The 19,666-nt window shown below is 40.2% G+C and overlaps 1 protein-coding gene across 1 annotated transcript in view; it reads left to right on the forward strand.

The window, feature by feature from the left end:
• Positions 1 to 19,666, forward strand: part of Ntrk2 (neurotrophic tyrosine kinase, receptor, type 2) — a 363,714-nt gene that overhangs the window by 296,008 nt on the left and 48,040 nt on the right. The window contains exon 17 of the mRNA XM_013031082.1: positions 4,205 to 4,439. Coding sequence (XP_012886536.1) covers positions 4,205 to 4,439 — 235 coding nt within the window. The remainder of the gene's footprint in view (positions 1 to 4,204; positions 4,440 to 19,666) is intronic.

Here is a 19,666-nt window from a genome sequence, read left to right on the forward strand (position 1 = left end):
ACTTGCCCCGCTTTTTTTTAGAACCTACTAAGCTCTGGAAGCAAGATGTTTGCCATGCCAAAAATCAGATTCCCAGGTGCAATAATGCATTTCAAGGACAAGCTGTCCTCTCTCTGGGAGGAGACCTAGCACGGAGCTGCCAGAAAAGGTCCCCAAGTGTCCATGGCACTGTCTGATAAAGACAGATGTCTTTTTTCATCTCCCTTTAGGTTTTTTAATTCCTCCAAAAGCATATACTGCACCCAGCATGGTCAGGACTTATTCTAAGTGGAACAGGAATTGAGGGAGGAAGGAAACAATTCACAAATTTTCCTCTTAAAATGACTCTAGAGTTTCCTTTAAATGAGGGGAGAGGCACACAAGTATTTTTGTGGCATTATCAGCCGAAGTTTGAGTATTTCTAAGCACTTTACATACTTTAACTTGCATAAACATAAGAAACAGTTCTTGCCATCATTCCCATACTAGAGTTACATTGAGTCACACAGAAAGTGACCAAGCTGGGACGCAATCCATCAGCCCCTGACTGCAGAGCCCACCCTCTGTCTATTTAACAACTCTGCAAGCCTACTTGTTGTTAAACAAGGAGACAGTGAACAGGTACAGGGGTGTAAGTGGAAAAGAGAAGTAACTTCTAAAACCCAGTACAGTAGTTAGCTATAGCTAACAACAACTATATATTTCAAAATCGCTAGTAGAGAAGATTTTGAATGTTCTCAACACAAAGAAATAATGACTTTTTTTTAAAAGATAGATATTTCAGGATGCTGGTGGCTCATATCTGTAATCCTAGCTACTCAGGAGGCTGAGCTCTGAGGACTGTGGTTCAAAGCCAGCCGGAAGAAGCAAATTCATGAGATTATTATCTCCAATTAACCACCAAAAATCTGAAAGTGGATCTGTGGCTCAAGTATTAGAATGCCAACCTTGAGTAAAATAGCTCAGGGACAGCACTAGGACCCTGACTAGCACTAGTATTGACACAATGGGGATAGATGGATAGATAGATAGATAGATAGATAGACAGACAAACTTCCTGATCTACTCATTACCTACCATAGACATATATTGGTCACATATTGAGCACATCAGATCCCATGAAAACATACAATTATTATGCACCAACTATTTTTAATTTAAAATTTCTTCAAGTAACTCATTTTATTTAAAAAAAAACAGAAGGGAAATAGTAAACTATAGAAATCCAGAGTCAGTGTAGAGTGATGAATTTGAAGCTACCACTGACACTGGAGGCATGATCAATAAGGTTGAGTAGCTTTCGCTCTTCCCCAGAACTTGCTGCTTTCTGTGCTGATAGTGTACTGTCAGCCCTTAAAGAATGTTCTGCAAGAAGACAAACACAATTTTTATTTCCAAGGCCTGCAGGAGAAACTGAGCCTGAGATACGATGAATAACATAGTAGCAGAGGCTACCATGCCCTTTTGAGATTCCTCATAAAACCTTATTCAGAATTCACTTGACTTCCTTTCATGAGGCTTCTGCTCCTGAGAGGCCTCCTCTAATCTATGCATGGTGTTATGAAGTACATTGGGCATCAGAGGGTCACCCACTTTCTGGTGTCTACAGAGTACAAGGCTGGAGGTGGGCTCATGTCCAGTGGTGACTTTTCCCCATAACTTCAGACGTTCCCATCCTGGAGTCTTTGCTTCTAACAGATACTTAGACTAATCCAGGTTTCTGAGGTTTATCCAATACTTATTCACTTTTTGAACTAAATATATGCCTTTTGCATTGGCCCAGATACTTTGGTCCTCATTTCAGATCTTCCCTTAGTGTTTGTGTATTTTGGGGTCCTTGTCTTGGTGCTGAGGTCTCTGTAGAGTTAAGGAATGAAGTGAAAGCAAATTTGTTCCCCCAAAGGAGATGGCTTCAGGAACATTTAGCTTGGTGGGAAGAGCCGGCCCTTGGATATTTTGGAAAGGAAAACTTGTGTTATTTTCTCTCCATCCTTTTAAAGAGATCTTTTACCTCTTGTTTCCCTAGAAAAGGCCAGTAAGCACTGTACAAACAATCTCAATCCTCCCTCAAATCAGTGCCCTTAGAAAGATGCAATGACCACCCCCATTTATGCAATAAGAAAAGATCTGCCATTTATCTGCAGCCAGACAGCAGACAAATCACATCAGTCATAACACAGCATTTATGGTAGGACTGGATTAAAATTCAGCTCTGTCACTTGGAGCTTTGGTTCTACTACACATATTACCTGTAGGGACTTTTATTTTCCCCTGGGGCTTGAACTCAGACCCTTGCTAGGCTTTTTTTTTTTCAACTCAATGTTGGCACTCTACCATTTGAGCCATATCTACATTGACAGCTTTTTTGCTGTTTGGATTGGAAGAAAGAGTCTCAAGGACTTTCCTACCAGAGCTAGCTTCAAATTGTAATCCTCAAATCTCAGCCTCCTAAATAGCTAGGATTACAGATGTGAGCCACTGGAACCCAGCAAGGAGGGATTTTGAGCTGAGGAAAGCTTAAAGCATTTCCTTACTACAGTTCTTCAAGAGGAATTGGGGGCTGGGGTTTGCGAAGGGGTGAAAAGTTTGAGGACTTATCTTGTATAAAAAATAGGATGGTCTTCCCTAGGGAATGGTTAAATCCAGCTATTTAAGACAGAAAGGAGCTAAGAGATCACCCAGAAAAACTCCTTTTGTGTTTCTAACAAGGAAATTGCAGATTATAGAGATGTTAGAAGAGTTCCTAAGATCTATCCTGTCTGGACTCAGAGTCTCCCAAACCCCTCTCCCAGTGCTTGTTTACAAGAATGCAAGATGAAAAGCTTGAAGATAGCATGTTTTGGAAATCAAAGGCAGGGAGGATATCTGTGGACCAGAGCCATGATGAAAGAAGTTATACCGGTGGGAGGGGAGTGAGGGGCAAGGCAAAATGTTTTAACATGATTTGAGGATGATTCTGGCTTTTATATTTTCAAATACTCATCCGTGCCAGAACCCAACAGTGGAAACCATTCACTTTAAAACTTAAATTCTCTCTATTTCTTTCAAGTGTTTCAAAGTGCATTGAAGGAGGCTTTCCCCTTCTTAATCTCCCTTTTTGAGGAAGCAGCCTTTTGTCCAGATCTCGGCAAAGCCCAACAGCAAGCCTGGCCTTCATTTCTTGCCCTGCAGCGACCCCTCAGGCCATGAGGGGCACTAACCACTATTGTGGTGGCTCAGTGCAGAAATTCCTCTTGTGGGAACTCTCATTGCTGATGGCAGCATCCTAAGACAGAGGAAGATCTTCCCCTATCTGGAGCACATAATGTGCTTAGTTTGCCTTAAGTCTGACTTAGCCAGGAGTATAAGAGAAGAAAATGAAGATTAAAGAAAAAAACGTAGTCCACCCTTCCAATGTACAAAGAATAAACTTTCTCCAGCAAAAGAATGGATGAATTATATTGAGTAGAGCTGTCCTAGGTGATGGACAGTCCATAGGAACAGAGATAAAGGAGCAACAGAAATGATACCAGATGTCCATGCTGGAAATACCCTGGATCGTTGCTCAACTGGGTGTGAGGGAGTCAGGGCAGCTTGAAAACTATGTGTGGCCACAGGTCAGGGAGATAGAAGGAGGCCTTATGGGGAGCCCCACAAGGGAGCTATGACCAGACATCTAGGAAAGCCAACCTCTCCTCATGTGCTTGTTTTACTTTAGCTACCTGCTACTTATCAGTATCAAGGGCTCTGGTCAGTGCCTTAACCTTAGGAAAGTTCTAGAGCTCCCAGTATGTAAGCCTGTCAGTTTAATGGAATATGTGGCAGTTCCCAGTTCAGGTACTCCCACATAGCCCTGAGAATTCCACATGCTCAGGTGCTCTTGCAGATTTAAGAGTAAACATAGCCCCAGAATTGGTGGTTCACGCCTATAATCTTAGCTGCACAGGAGGCTGAGATCTGAGGATCACAGTTTGAAGCCAGCCTGGGCAGGAACACCCATGAGATTTTTATTACCAAGCTGGAAGTAGAGCTGTGGCTCAAGTGGCAGAGTGCCAGCCTTGAACACCAAAGCTCAAGGACAGTTTCCAGATGCCGCGAACTGACCCAAAGCAAAATTTATTTCAAAGAGGGGAAACTGAGTAAAGGAAAAAGACATGGTTTTCTCTTTATGTTGGTATGGTGGGGGCAAAAGACCCTCTAGTCAAAGAGCTGAGCCTGCAACTGTCATCTCTTTGCCCTTTCACAGGGCACATGGTCCTGATGCTGTGCTGATGGCCGAGGGGAACCCACCCACGGAGCTGACACAGTCACAGATGCTGCATATCGCCCAGCAGATCGCTGCAGGTATGGTCTACCTGGCGTCCCAGCATTTCGTGCACCGAGACCTAGCAACCCGGAACTGCCTGGTCGGAGAGAACCTACTGGTGAAAATTGGGGACTTTGGGATGTCCCGGGACGTGTACAGCACAGACTACTACAGGGTGAGTAGCTGTTCCAGTGAGGGAGATTCTTTCTCTCCTCAGACTCATTTGTTTGGGATAATGTCACAAATGATCACGGACTAGGGGAGTTCACTGAAATTTATTTCTCAAAGATCTGGAGACTGGACATGCAAGATCAAGGCGATAGTGGGGTTCATTACTTCTAAGTCCTCTCTTTGCTTTGCTTCTCTGATTATTTTCATATATCTATGAACTCCCGATTTCTCTGTATCTCACTGTTCTTTTCTTGTTAAGACAGATTGGACTAGAGCTCACTCTCATGGGCTAATTTTCATCTACAGTTCGCTTTTCAGATATAGTTGCCTTCTGGGTCTAGGGGAAAGCATTCAATGTATAAATTTTAAGGGAATATGGTTCTCATGACTTCCTTCCTGCTTTTTTTTATAACTCTCCTGACATGATATGTGACATCTCTAAGAGAAAATTCATCAGCATGAGAATTTTCAGAGGAGCCCAAGAGTTCTGGAGGACTTCTGGAGGGGTAGTGGTAATGAGGTGATAGGATTTGTGGGATTTACATTAGGCTCTGTGAAATTATACTTCAGGACTTTGAAGACTGGGAAAAGATGAACTTGTTCGCATACATGATACTCCTTTAGACCTGGGAGGGTTCAAGGTAGAGCCTGGAAATGTTGTGGCATTTACCTGGATGGAATGGGGCTGAATCTACTCCTGCCTGCTCCACCTGCCTGCCTGCTGGTCCCTAGCTTAAAATCATGGAAGATGAGGTTACAGGCAGTGATTCAAATCCACTATTACTTAGAATTTGTCCTCTGGATAAATGGAATTTGTTCATTTACATCTTAGAATTTAGAGATAGAGAAAGGAGACATTTCTGGAAACTTCAAAGTTCAGATAATTAGTATGAAGGTTTGGGGTATTTGGCTTTTTTTTTTTTGCTACCTCAGATTCTCCATTTGATGTTCTTATTTGAGCAGCTTGACTTTCAAGGGAAGAAGAAGAAAATAGAGGAGAAAGAAACACCATCAGGGTGTTTATTCTCTAAGTGGATAAGACCTGCACATTGACTTCCTTTCTTAATAGAGTAAGGCTGGTGAAGTCTGTGCTTCTGCTGTCCTTTGCTTTTCTCAGAATTACTTATTCTTGAGAAAGTACCTCCTCAGTTTGTTTCCTATGTGGTGTTTTGGGTTTTATTGTTTCTTGTCTATGCCTCTTTATAAAGATTGTCCATGTGTTGTATGGCAAGAATAGAAACCAAGAAGGAGACATGAACACAGCCTTAACTTTAGATGTTCAAGCTGGAGCTTAAGAGCTAGAAGTAACTGGCAGGTTCCAGGTATCTAAAACATTACAGACACTTTACATACCAGTATTGGATAATAGATGCATCTGTTCGGTTAGTTAATTATACTTGCTTGGTGAGAGAGAGGGGTGGGGTGTCTCCCAGTCCAGGAGAAAAAGAAATAGGGGGTGCTTCTCTGAGGAAAAGTTTCACTGATCTTGGTAAGCACATAAAGAAGGAAACTGTGGATCAAGCCATTCTTGTCTCTTAGCAGTTAATAAAGTCTTTTTTAAAAGTGCCTGGAGCAAAATAAGTGCTCAATAATGTTATAAATTGTTGCTCAAATCAATAAAGCCAAAGATTGAATTAAGGAGAGAATCCAATATCATCCTCTATAGGAATCTCTAGAAAATATTTTCATAGAATACTGAACAGCTCCACAGGAAAATGATAAGCCACCCAATGGAAAAGATAGGCAAAGCATTTATATAGATGTTTCTCAAAAAATGGCCAAATGACTAACTACAGCATAGAAAGATAGTTAACATCATCGACCTTTAGAGAAATGCAAAGAAAAATGACAATGGTCTATCACTTTATTATACCACTAGATGGTATAATGAAAAGACAGACAGACAGACAGGCACTGATGTTAGCAAGACTGTGAAAAGTGGAACTCCTTCATTGCTGGTAGGGATGTAAATTTGTGTAGCTGTTCTGGAAAACTGTTTATTAGCTCCCCAGCATGTTCACCAAGACAAGCTAGATATTCTACTCCTAAGAATATACCCAAAAGAACTGGAATTATTGTGTTCACACAAGAGTTTGTACACAAATGTTCATGGAAGATCTGTCTGTCATAATTGATGGGTGTAAATAATGTAAGTGACCATCAATTAATAAATGGATAATCAATGTGGTTATCCATGCTCTGGAATACTATTGAGCAAGAAAAATGAATGGAGCAGGATTTGCTGCTGCATGAATAAATCTTAAAAACAGTCTGGTAATTGGAAGAAACTAGATACAAAAGGCCAAATACTATATGTCCAGATTAGGAATACATATGTCCACTAAACATTGAACAGTGTTCCAGGAAGGGAAACTAGAAAGGACTTACTATAGGGTACCAGATCTTTTTGCTGTGGTAATGAAAATATTCTAGAATTATTTAGAGAGGCAATTGCACAATATGTGAATATACATTCTAAAACCCCATTGATTTGTAAATATGATGGCATAATAAATTAGAACTTAAAAAGATAACACCTTTAGAGTAGAAAATGCTAGCAATATTGTGGCAATCCTTCGGAACTTGAGAAGTTAATCTTGGTCACTTATAGATTATAAAAACACTGGCATTTGCCATGTGCTATTATTTTATTTCAATTTGGTAAGAAAATCCTTTACTTAAGTGATAAGATCTTATACTACTTTCTGACAAATTGATTGAAGAAAATAATAATTCCCATTTTCTTCATTATGTTCTTGGAAGTCTCCTAGTCATTAACAAATATATTTCAGATGTCACATCAATTTCGTCCGACATACTCCATGGCTATTACATAGTGACAGAGCTTATGCTTTGTCTTTTTGTTTGTTTTTACCCACTCAAACCCAGGAAAATCTACCAGCCTTACAGTGACCTTGCCATCAGTGGGAATAGGCAGGAAAGAGTAGTGGATGGTGGATGGGAGACCTGACAATTGGACAACAGCCTAGAAAAACAATGACATTATGGATTTTAGTTTAGTTTCATGGAAGTATTTCTCATTCTCGAAGTGGTTCTGGGGATATTTTTGCTCCTTGAAACAGCAGTACAATGGAGTCCATTCTGTGTAGCTCACTAGGTGGAGAAGCAGAAGGTGCTGCTGATTCCTCAGAAAACCAGTGCACCTGTGGTAGCAATGGACCAGGGCACTCTTGCCAAATGAACTATTCCTCCACTGGATCACTGAGAAGCTAAATCTTAAACCCAATTCCATCATGGTGTCTCTTTATCTATCACCGTAGCTGGGGTCATGTGCTCTCCTTATTCAAGTTTCTCATTTGCTATCACCTTTAATGAGGTTTCTTTCACTATTTCCTTTTCCTATCTTCTGCAACAGCCTGTCCCACACTTCATGGTGAGGAGCTACCATAGCTGGTACAGGCTGTCATCAGCAATGCCAATATTCCCTTCTGGGAGCATTTTTAGGTAAGCCTAGGCTAACTTATATGGAAGGTTGGTGATCACAGAAGGAGCCTGTACTGTGGATTGAACTCGGGGCCTGGGTGCTGTCCCTTAGCTTTTTATTTGCCCAAAGCTGGTGCTCTACCAGTTGAGCCACAATTCTACTTCTGACTTTTGGGTGGCTAATTGGAGATAAGAACCTCACAGGCTTTCCTGTCCATACTGGCTTCAAACTGCAATCCTTAGATCTCAGCCTATTGAATAGCTAGAATTGCAGGCATGAACCACTGATGCCCAGCCATATCCCTCATCTGTAAGGAAGCACCAATTCCATAAGCCTTCTGCTCATGGTGATTTGTGAACAGCCTCGGTACAGCCTCTGATGGAGGAGCTGGTGTCAGCTGTTCCCCTCATGAGTGAGCTGGCAGCACCAGGCCTCACGGATTCCTTCCACCCTGTCGCAGCTGAGCTAATTATACCCTCCCAGTGAAGGGAAGAATCAACACTGCATTTGCATTGAAACCAGCCCGACATGGCGGGTCCAAAATTACTCCAGCATTTATGTTCTCTGAATTGTTTTAATTAGCAGCTCTGCAGTACCCGTCTTCTATTTTGTTTTTAATCCATTTCCTCCACTGGCAAAACCTGACATTTAGGAAACATCTGAACTGGATTTCTGTCACATTCTGCCTCTTTTGAAGACCTAGAATCTCAAGTCTACTTGGTCATTACTCTGCAACTGGAAATCCATTGATTTCTTTTGAAAGTACATTTTGTTGGTTTTCTCTGGTTCTAACATGTGCATAGTCACAGGATCTATTGGTGAGTGGAGAGCCCCAGACATCCAAAAGCTTAGTGTTTAAGCTTTGTTTTCCGTCAGGCTTTAGCTTTATGTGGAGGTGATAAGAAATCATACCCTTTAATCCATCTTGCACTTAAGAAGAAAAGGAAGCAGAAAAGGCAGGTTAATTTAGTATAGGTATTTAAAGAAGCAAATGATTATAAATTGACTATGCAAGGATATACTTAGAATCCTAAAGGGTCAACATGACAAAAGACCATAGACAATAATGTCTAAGAAATCACTGTAAGGTGATAAGTGCCATTTTATTATCTACGAAGAGAAATACAATGTGCTATTTTAAAAAACAGCTGATATATATCAGGCATTGGTGGCTCACACCTGTAATCTTTGCTATTCAGGAAGTAGAAATCTAAGGGTCTTGGTTCAAAGCCAGCCTAGGCAGGAAAGTTCTTGAGGCTCTGCTCTCTAATTAACTATCAAAAAAGCTGTAAATTGAGCTATGGCTTAAGTGGTAGAGTGATAGCCTTAAGCAAAATACTCAGGGACAGTGCCCAGGCCCTGAGTTCAGGCCCCAGGAGGGGCACAGCTATTATAACAAGTAACCAATAAACTGATTCAAATCCCAGCTCCTTTTCCTGTACCTTGTCTGTTTTCCCTGGTGTAAGAAGGTTGATGAAATAGAAAATAAAGTCCTGACCACTAAAATGAGGAGAGATTTAGATAATTTAAGAACCACACAAGTATATAGTAATAATTATAATAATCAAGAGTTAACTATTAAACTTTAGTTTTTGAGATAGAGTATACTAGCCAGGACTCAGTGGCTCACACCTGTAATCCTAGCTACTCAGGAGGCTGAGTTGTGAGAATCACAGTTCAAAGCCAATCTGGGCAGGGTAATTCTCTTTTTTTTTAATTGTGAGAATACTGTACATGTACAATTACATGAGCAAGATAACGAGTACATTTCTTATCAAGCATTGTTGCCTCCTCTTTGTTTCCCCTTCCCATCCCTTCCCATACTCCCCCCCTCCCCCTGGGCAGGGTAATTCTTATCTCCAACTAACCACTAAAATTCTGGTAAAAGTGAACATGTGGATCATCACGTGCTAAGCCCTGAGCAATAAAACTAAAGGGTAGTGCCCAGGCCCCAAATTCAAGCCCTAGAACTGACACAAAAGAAAGAAGAAATATTCTTATGAAATATTTTCATGTAATGTGAACAGAATAAAAATATAGATAGGTAGACAGGGATATGGACTCATTCCAAAAAATATTTTTAGTGTCCTATTATTTAATGCACCAATGCTACCACCAATGGCAAACAACCTAGGAGATAATTCCAGTTTCTCATCCTGCTTCACTTCCTGCAAACAGAGGAATTTGTTACAGATCTTCCCTTTCTCAATAACTCATTTAGCATAGAGTATAGAGCATCTTGTATCATCAAAATTGGGTCTTACTTCCCTCTGATTCACATGAAAGAAGGTAGAGGGCAAGTCTTATATTTTTCAGATCCATACAAACTGGCTTGGCAAATGGTACATAATAGGTTGGTCAAATGATGGTTGAACAAGATACTATTAGGGAACTTCATTGAGTACATAGATGGTTTAGCCCATAGCCCTAGGATTCTCACTGGGCTCTACCTCTGAGACTAGAAACATGGGCTTCTGGAAGGGATTTAGAGAATCTTTATCTCAGATAATTTCTTTTCAGAAAAAAATAATAAGATGAACCTTGACTTCCATTGATCACTTCAGCAGAAAAACTTCTTCTTGCATACTCTAGCTAACACACTTGAAACCAGACACAGAATTTATTCTAAGGGCAACCCAATCCCTTCCTGAATGAGAGAAGTCTTTTGTGTCATTATCTTTCATTTGCTTGTGTTATTTCCTTGCCTTTTCTGCCACCGGATAGTACTTACATGATGACTTTTAACTTTTACATGAACCATTATAGGCCTTTCTGTTTGGGTTCTTTCGCCCTCAGAAACCTGAAAGGTTATTCATTCTATGAAATCATCTTCAGTCTGTACCTTTATCAGCACTTGGAGAGAACAGTTCAAAGTAGCTGTCTGCCAGGGAGAAATCAGAACATTGAGTTCAGACTAATTCTATATTAAACTGGATTTGCATAAATTGTTTCAAATTTCTAAATTGGTTTAATTTGTATTCAAGCTTTCCTAAGAACCTTTTACATAGGCTTTCAAGTTGCTGCAAGATGAGTCTTTTCATTCATTATTTATTTATTTATTCAACCCATATGTATGAAACATCTACTATGTGCCAGATGCTACATCTAGATCAAAAGAGAAAAGACATTTGGAGTTTTCTTAGACTTTCTTTTTCTTTGTGCACTAGTACTATGACTTGAACTCAGGGCCTTATATTTTTGGTTGGGTTTTTCCACTCAAGGCTGGTGTTCTACCACTTGAGCTATAGATGATTAATTGGAGAAAAGAGTCTCTCAGATACATCTGCTCAGACTGGCTGTAAACCAAGATTCTCAGATCTTAGCCTCCTTGTAGCTAAGATCACAGGCATGAGCCATTGGGACCTTGCTCTTATTGGAATTCCAATACAATGAGATAAACATTATAATATAGATGTGTGCTTGGAACCCCAAAAAAGAAGCCTCCTGTCTACTTTGGGAAATCCAAGCTGGATTCACATAGATCTGACATTTGAGCTGCTATTTAAAATTGTTCTACTGACAAGAAGGCTTTTCAGTATGTTCATGGATCAGCTTTAAACTCAGTGTTCAAGGGCACCCTCTGTAGATCTTTGGAGTTCCCTGTGTGTAGCTGTCTGTTTTGATATTCTGCCTCTTCCATTTAGCCACCTTGCTCTTCCTAGGCTCTTAGCTCTATTTTCTCAGTTCATGAGGTATGCGAGTCTGGTTTTTTGTTGTTGTTTTTAATTACTGTGACCCAATACCTCAGGGAAAGAATTTAAAGGTAACAGGATATACTTTGGCTCACAGTCTCTTAGGCATCAATCCATTATGGTGGGGTGGGGCAAAGCAACTCAGTCATCAAGGTGGCTAGAGGTAGAGAAAGAGGATGCTTACACTCTGGCCTTTCTTTTGTGAGTCCATCTAGATCTCACGATGTGGGACGATGCCATCCATACTCAGAGCAGGTCTTCCCTCTTAGTTAGCCTTTTCAGGAGATGTCTTCAAGACATACCTACAAGTGAGCTTTCCAAATGTCCTTGATACTTCTCAATTCAATCAAGTTTGCTTCGGACCTATCTGAGTTCCCCATTCTGTCACTTTCAATGAATGAAGCTTGGGAAATCACATGACTGGGCAAATTTGATTCTTATCTCAAGGATTCCTATCTGTGTGTGTGTGTGTGTATGTGTGTGTGTGTGAGAGAGAGAGAGAGAGAGAGAGAAGCCAGTCCTGGGGCTTTAACTCAGGTCTTGGGTACTGTCCTGAGCTTCTTTGGCTCAAGGCTAGTGTTTTATCACTTGAGACATAGCACCACCTCCAGCTTTTCTGAGTAGTTTATTGGAAATAAGAGTCTCATGGACTTTATTGCCCAGTGCTGGATTTGAACCACGATCTTCAGATCACAGACTCTTGAGTAGCTAGGATTATAGGTGTGAGCCACCAGCGCCCGGCTGGGATTCCTGTCTTTCATTAGCTTTATCAACCTTTCTGAAAGTAGTTTATATGTAAACTATTTTAAGGGGTAAGAAAATAAATCTCTTCTCTGTCACTTCATCTTTCCTAGAAGCAGAAGGGAGTTGCCACCTCTCTCAGTGATGAATATGTAATTTCAAAAATTTATCAGTGAATTACAATCTACAATAAAGAGAAACAACTTCTCATCATCATCTTTTTTAACAGATACTTCCTGTGAAGGTTTTTTTTTTTGCTTTTTAATTAAATAACTTACATTTACATAATCCTTTTCTACAATTAAAGTTTTCCTGCCTACACAAGATTATTACTTTAAGTAGGAGAGTAGATTTTCCCCATCTCCAATGAGTATTGAGCAAGAGGAAATTATCTTAGCCCACTTGCTACCTCAGAGAGATTACTCAGGCTTAAAATGTGAATTAGTGCAAGAAGGCATTAGAAAAAAAGAATGAGTGGGCAGAATATAGATAAGGCTACACCCTTCCCCCTCACATTTTCCTACAGTCTTTGCTATGTGGGCAATGTTGAAACATCTTGGATAGATGAAATGGCTGAAACAGCCAAGATAATATTGCATATATGGTTCTTAACCATGCCTCTTTAATATGTAGTTACTGAGAAAAACTTGTTCTGTTCCATAAAGAAAATCACACCTCTCCTGGGGAGAAGACACATAAATGAGTCACTCAAACTAGGCACTGTGATGCATGCTGTTAAGAGTAAATTGATTTATTGGGGAGATGTGGGATGAAATCTGAAAAATTCTATGAGAAGAAAATTAAATTGGCCTGAGTTTTAAAGGAATAAAAGTAGCAGATAGTGGAGTTGTTAACCTTAACAACTTCCATTGTGTGTGACTGCTATCGTAGTTAAGACCTAATTGCATTTTCTGCCTAAAAAGAACGAATATATTCTAACTTTCAACTCCAGTGTCTCATACCGTTCAGGGCACTTTCAGAATTCTTCCTGGTCATGCCTAAGAAGAGTCTTCCCAAAAGACTATAGAGTGTTCTTCGAAATCTTTCCAAATAAAGATGCCGTCCTATGTTACTGGGCCCTTAGTATGAAAATCATTTGTAAGTCCCACCGTGACTTGTCTTCATCTTTCAGTGTGTCTTAAACTCTCTTAAAATTCAGTCTCTGGATAGTTATTCAAACAGCTGGAATTTGATATGCTAAATAAAACAAACCTTAAGTTAAGCTTTACTAAAAGAATCATCAAACCAAGTTGCTTAATGAGATAAGGCCTTAAGAACACCTCCAGATGCTTCTTCCTGCTAGTGAAGACATGATATTGTGGAACCATGTGTTCCCATCCCATTCTATCAGTCCTCGACTTGACCATACATCAGAATACCTTAGACTGGTTTCAATTTTCCCTCCAATCATGATTCTGGGCCTTGCTTTAGATGACTGACTCAGCATTTTATGGTGTATTTAAGGACTAGGGGATAAAGATTAGAAACTTAAATTCTGAGTAAATCTGTTACATGAGTTTCATGTGCAGCCAAGTATAAGAACCATTATAGTTATTCTTCTCAGGAACATTTGGAGCCAGTAATTAAAGATAAAACTTGGTCTTATCTATGCTAAGACACAAATGACAACTTTATAACTAGTCTTACTTAACAAGTTCCAAAAATAGGATAAGTACTCTTAGCAATTCACTCAGACATCACCTTTATTTCCCTGAAGGAAATTGTGGTATTGCCATAGTATTAGCATAGATATTTTGGATTTCCACTAGGAAAGACCCCTTGAATTTTAATCAGTAACACTCAACCGTATCTTACTCTCTGATCAGAACTCAGAATTATTAAATTCTTTGCCTTTTCTAAATGAGCCCGAGATCTTATGATTAGTATGTGCATGAAATGTTATTTGAGGATCTCGTCTCTCATCTGTAGAAGTGAGCTTGGCTCCTGCTCTAAATATTGTCCAAGCCATGGTGACTGTAAAGAAACACGGAACAAAAGTCAGGTTAAAAGAGAGGGAAAATGCCCCTGGACATGCCAGGACTGGAGCAGCAGTACCTCTTGCCAGGAAGAAAAGCTCCAAGGACCCAGTAGTCTAGGCAGACCCCTGCTGGTCTGCGCTGTCACTGCATGGTTGTATATCTGTGTGGGTGACTGGTGGGGGCCTGGCACAGGAAAAGCAAGAAAAGGCTTGTGAAGAGTCAAACAGCTTGTCAAGGTATCCTTGTGGGTGTCTGTATTGAAGTGTCACAGTATGAAGGCTTTTTATTAGCAGTTATTTTAGAAGCCTAACACTGAAACGGAACGGTTTCTTCCCTACATGGCACTTCCAGGCTGGCTGCCTCCCTCACAGCCCCTACGACAGCAGCAGCCTTCTCATAAGGGGGTGGAGAACATGACGCTGGGATCCTTTGACGGCTGAGCTTGGCTATGTGGCCCACGCCCTGAGCCCTGGAGATAATTTGGTTCATTCACATGGTGCTGATGACGAGGGATACAGCAGCAGCAGCGGAGGCTGAGCAAGATTGGAGGCTCGTGCCTCGCCTTCTGCGCACAGCGCAAGCCTGCCTGCTGGGGAGAGAGCGTTGAGGGATCGCAGCCTGCAAGAAGAGCACAGAGAACGGAAGTGAAGCTGTAGGCCAGTGAAGTTCAAGGTTAGTGGGTGCCCTTGCAAATCACATCCAGCACAGCCTCCAATTCTCCCTCTGATCTCTTTAGGCAAATAGTGGATTTCTTTCTGGAAAACTCACTGGACTTCATTATAGGAGATAATTTTGGCCTGGAAGGGCTTTTGTTAATACCTCAGAGGACTGGTACTGGTTCTTCTAAGGAACACTAATACATTTGGCTTCCTTTTATATGTCAGCTTGCTATATAACTATCTTAAACACCATCTGATAATACAGATTAGAAAATCATATTCAGAGATGTGAAATGACTTGGCCTAAGATGCCAGGAGCTCATTCTTGAGGGTGACCTGGCATCTCTGAATCCTTGTTTGCAAAGCTTTCTTGATTCAGGCTCTTCCAGAGATGAAACCTTCCCCAGGTTCTCAGCTCTCATCCCCTTCCCCTGTTCTCACTGGGAAGTGAACAAGTGTCTCCTGGTGCATTTCCAGAGGTCTCCTCTGCATGATCACCACAGAACATTCTGGCATTCTGCTGACTGCACAGAACAAGGTTACATATTTTTGCTTATTGAAGGAAGGAAAGAAATATTTTGAGTTCCAGAAGCATCACTCTAGATTGGGAATGAGTTTCAGGAATAGTCTGTGTCAGAAATCCTGAGCATCCATCCACCTTTGTACCTCTCCAGATTTCAATCATCCCTCATGCTGATGAATATACCAAAGAGCACAGACTCATGGACAACAGGACTGGATCTGTGTATTCCTACAGTGTGTGACTTGGATCAAGTCAGTTGCTCAACTTCTCTGAACCTTATTTTGTATCTCATTATAATGGAGAAAGTCCTGTCTGTCTGCCACTAAGTTCCATCAGGAAGTGACCTTAGGAAGTGTAGTGTAGTGTGGTGTGTATGTGTGTGTGTGTGTGTGTGTGTGTGTGTGTGTATTACTAACACCACTTTGACATTAGTGAGCAGAGACAAAAGAGAACCCTGCTGGTACCCCAGGTTCCAGCATCCATGCCCTAAAGGGATCCTCTCTCTGGTAAACAGCCCTGAGTCTGGGAATTGGCTCCCTGGAGTATGAGTGGGTTTTGGGTCTTTGGGAATGGTCTCAGGGTGCTACTTCAGGGACACGAATGTGGCTCATCACACTTAACTTCTCTTTGTGTCCCTAGCTGATGACATATGTCCCACCAGAATTTTACAGTCACTCTGCCTACACTGTTTCAGCCAGAGTGATGTGTGTGAGGTTTTCAGAAATGTGAAAGGACTTGTCCAAATCCTTAAGTACTGGCTCATCAGTACTCTGTGTTTCTTTTATTGTATCCTTCAAGGCAACACCAGTAAACACCACTGAAAGCACATTTTCACAGTGTGTGATAGACGTCCTTTGCCTCTTTATAGTGGGTCCTGAACTATCATCACTCACTTACCTTTTGTGAGCTACCCTGAGTCATAACTATTTGCCTGAGCATGAAACACACATGCCACAAAGAGAAGCTTCCTTGGCATCAGCCACACACACTGCAGAACAAGCTGAATTTGCTTAGCATGGCACAAGGCTTGGCTCTGGCCTTTAGTCCTTGGAAAGACAGGAGACTCCTCCCCAAAGTAACATTTTCCTCAGCATCTGTTTGGGACCATGAAGAAGTAGAAATAGAGCCTTTATATGTCAGCCAAAAATAAAATAGCACAAATACAGTAATATAAAATACCTAAGGTTACTTATGACAGTTTAGCAGAGTTATAAAATATTTAAAATGTGATATAATAAAACATGTTCTTGTTAAAATGTTCAATAATGAATCTGGCAATAGGTCTAATAACTACTATAATTTCAAAGTGATGAACATAAAAGGTGTTTTGAGATATCTGTGACAACAGTAATGTAACATGAAAATATCTGATTTCTACGGATAACAACTTCATAGACAGATTCTACTGAAACCACTGTTGCTTGTTGCCTATGTCAATTAAATTATCAAAAGAAATGCTAAGTTTTTGTTGCAGGTTAATGAAAGCAAAATGTAATCCAGTTTTATAGAACTCCTATAAATAAAATCCATAGGCTGTTTTAGGTCTATGCATTACAGGGAGTGATCTCTACTGTAGAGTATTGTAAACTAGCATATGAGTGCTTACTAGGCAGCTACAAAGTTGTACTTCTGGCAAAGAGCATTCTAGAACACCACAACCATGGAGGTGGGGATAATTCAGCACTATAATCTAGCTGTACCTCTAATTAACTATGTGATTTTGAACAAACTACTTAACCTCCCAAGTCGTAATTTCTTCAACTTCAATGATAATGATGATTATAACAATAATAATAATATTGTGTGTGTGTGTATGTATGCCTGTCCTGGGGCTTAAACTTGGGGCCTAGGTGCTGCTCCTGGGCTTCTTTTGCTCTAAGCTAGTGCTCTACCAGTAGAGCCACAGCTCCAATTCTGGCTTTTTAAGTACTTTGGAGGAAGTAAGAGTCTCATAGGCTTTCTTGCCCAGTCTGTCTTGAACTACAATCCTCAAATCTCAGCCTTCTGAGTAACTAGGATTATAGGCATGAGCCACCAGCACCCAGTCCTAATAATACATTTTAGCCATGTACAAATGAAGTGTACTTTAAGTGCACATCCTAAATCATAGGAGGCAATTTAGGTAGCTATTAATATTATAATTATATAAGCAGAGTAAGATGATATCAGAATAGAATTAGAGTGGCTCAGCACTGAGGACACTGTTAAACAGGTCACAAGCACACTGATATTTGAATAGCTGTGAGTTTAGCCCTTATTTTTCAGCCTTTTGAGGATATTGCAAGGGACCTTGTCAAGAAGAGCCTTACTGAGATCAATATGTTTCCTGTCCAAGGCCATCACTTATTCGCTTCAGCAAGTTTACATTCATGGAACTGGATGATCACTTGCCATGATTTCGTGTTGATGAACCTGCTTTCTCTTGTTAGGACCTCTTTTTACTTAGTGCTCACAAACTGCCTTTACTTACACAGTGTCCTACAATTCAGCCTAGAAACAAAGGTCAAGTTCAGGTATTAGTTGTCTCTGGAATCCTACTTCTTTGCTCTTTTGAAAACAATGTCATTCTTTGTCCATATCCTTCTTGAGCTCACTTTCTGTTCCCTTATTCTGGCTGTCTATATGAACACTAGCATACACTGTCAAGAGCTATAGGCTGTACATTCCTTACTTATGTGTGGCTAGAGATAGGCAGGCTTTGAAAACTAAGTTGATCTTTCCATTAGAGAGTAATTTTACCAAACTCATTTCATCCCTCCTAGATTTTGGATCAATCTCCTTGATGGAACAGAGAGAACTAAAACAAGAATTATACAGCTAATTTACTCAATAAATATTGTTGAGCATGAACACCTTACATGCTGAGTGTGAGGGAAAAAATTGAGTAAAAGTAAAAATCTAAGCATCTGAAGCTAATGATCCAATAGGAGAGCAAGCCATTTATCAGATAATCTCATAAATATATGTCAAATAAGAACAATAGTACGTAGTATGAAAAAAACATCCTAAGGGCTATGAAAACCTGTAATAACAGTATTGTTATGGGCACCACTGAGGAAAGCATCATTAAGCTGAATCTCGTAGGTTGAGCTAACTACATCCAAAGATGAAGATTGATTCCAAGCAGGGGAAACAAAAGGTAGAGAAGCCCTGTGATAGAAGAGGAAGATCATAGTGAAGGAAATGAGGGATGATGAATGTTTGAGGACTGAGAAGGGTATATAAAATCCAACTGGAGGAGAAAAGTACTAAATCATATAACACTTTCTCAGTCATGCTAAAGATTCTTATCCTAAAAGTAGTGGGTTGGCTCTAAAAGCTTAGAACAAGATCAGAGGTTTTACAGCTCAGGAAAGCCACAATAGCTATAAGTAGGTAGACTAAAGTCTTTTTTAGTCTACTAAAGATAGATTAATGTAGCATGCTTGCTGGACAAAGATTATTAAAGTAAGACAGAGCAAATTAAAGAAATTTTTGAACTACTTAGGAAGCAAAACTATAGGACCTTGTGATGAATTTGATATGGACACAGAGGAAGATGCCAAGGATCTGAAACTGATTTTTGACCAGTATAACTGAACAGTTGTGCATCATTCTATGACTTGGTCTTGGAACAGGTGAGAGGAGAATAGAAATTCAGTTGATTGCATGTTAAGTTTAGAGTGATTTTAAGCCATCTATATTTCAAGAGTGTTTTTAACAAGGCAATAAACACAGAGGAGGGTTATTACCCAAGAGACTGGAACTGTATCAGAGGAAAGACAGTTGAAGGAGCTAAAGCAAGAGAGAGAATGATATGGGGGTGAGCATTTTTGTCATACAGATGAAGACTGTGGTTCCAGGAGCCAAAGCTGACACTGGTGCACAGATGTTTCATCGACAGATTTGGTACAATGTAAAGAAAATGGATTTGGCCTAAGTATAAAAGCTGTAATGTGGGCTTTCTTGTCAAAAGATGTATCCGTAAATGGAGTAGAATGGGCTTGGTGTTTCCCAAATTGTGTTCTGTGGCACCTAGTGATTTGTGAACCAAATACTCCTCAGTGATTGGTTCTGCAGACAGTTAATTTTGGTTTCTTCTGTGTATGTGTATTATTATCATAAATGCAATTAATAGTAAGTACATCATAAGTAATAAGAAATTAAAATCCACATGCTTGGATGTGTTATATGTACAATTACAACACAGTAA

The sequence above is a fragment of the Dipodomys ordii genome, unplaced genomic scaffold (genome assembly GCF_000151885.1).
Source record: "Dipodomys ordii isolate 6190 unplaced genomic scaffold, Dord_2.0 Scaffold137, whole genome shotgun sequence".
Lineage (NCBI taxonomy): Eukaryota > Metazoa > Chordata > Mammalia > Rodentia > Heteromyidae > Dipodomys > Dipodomys ordii.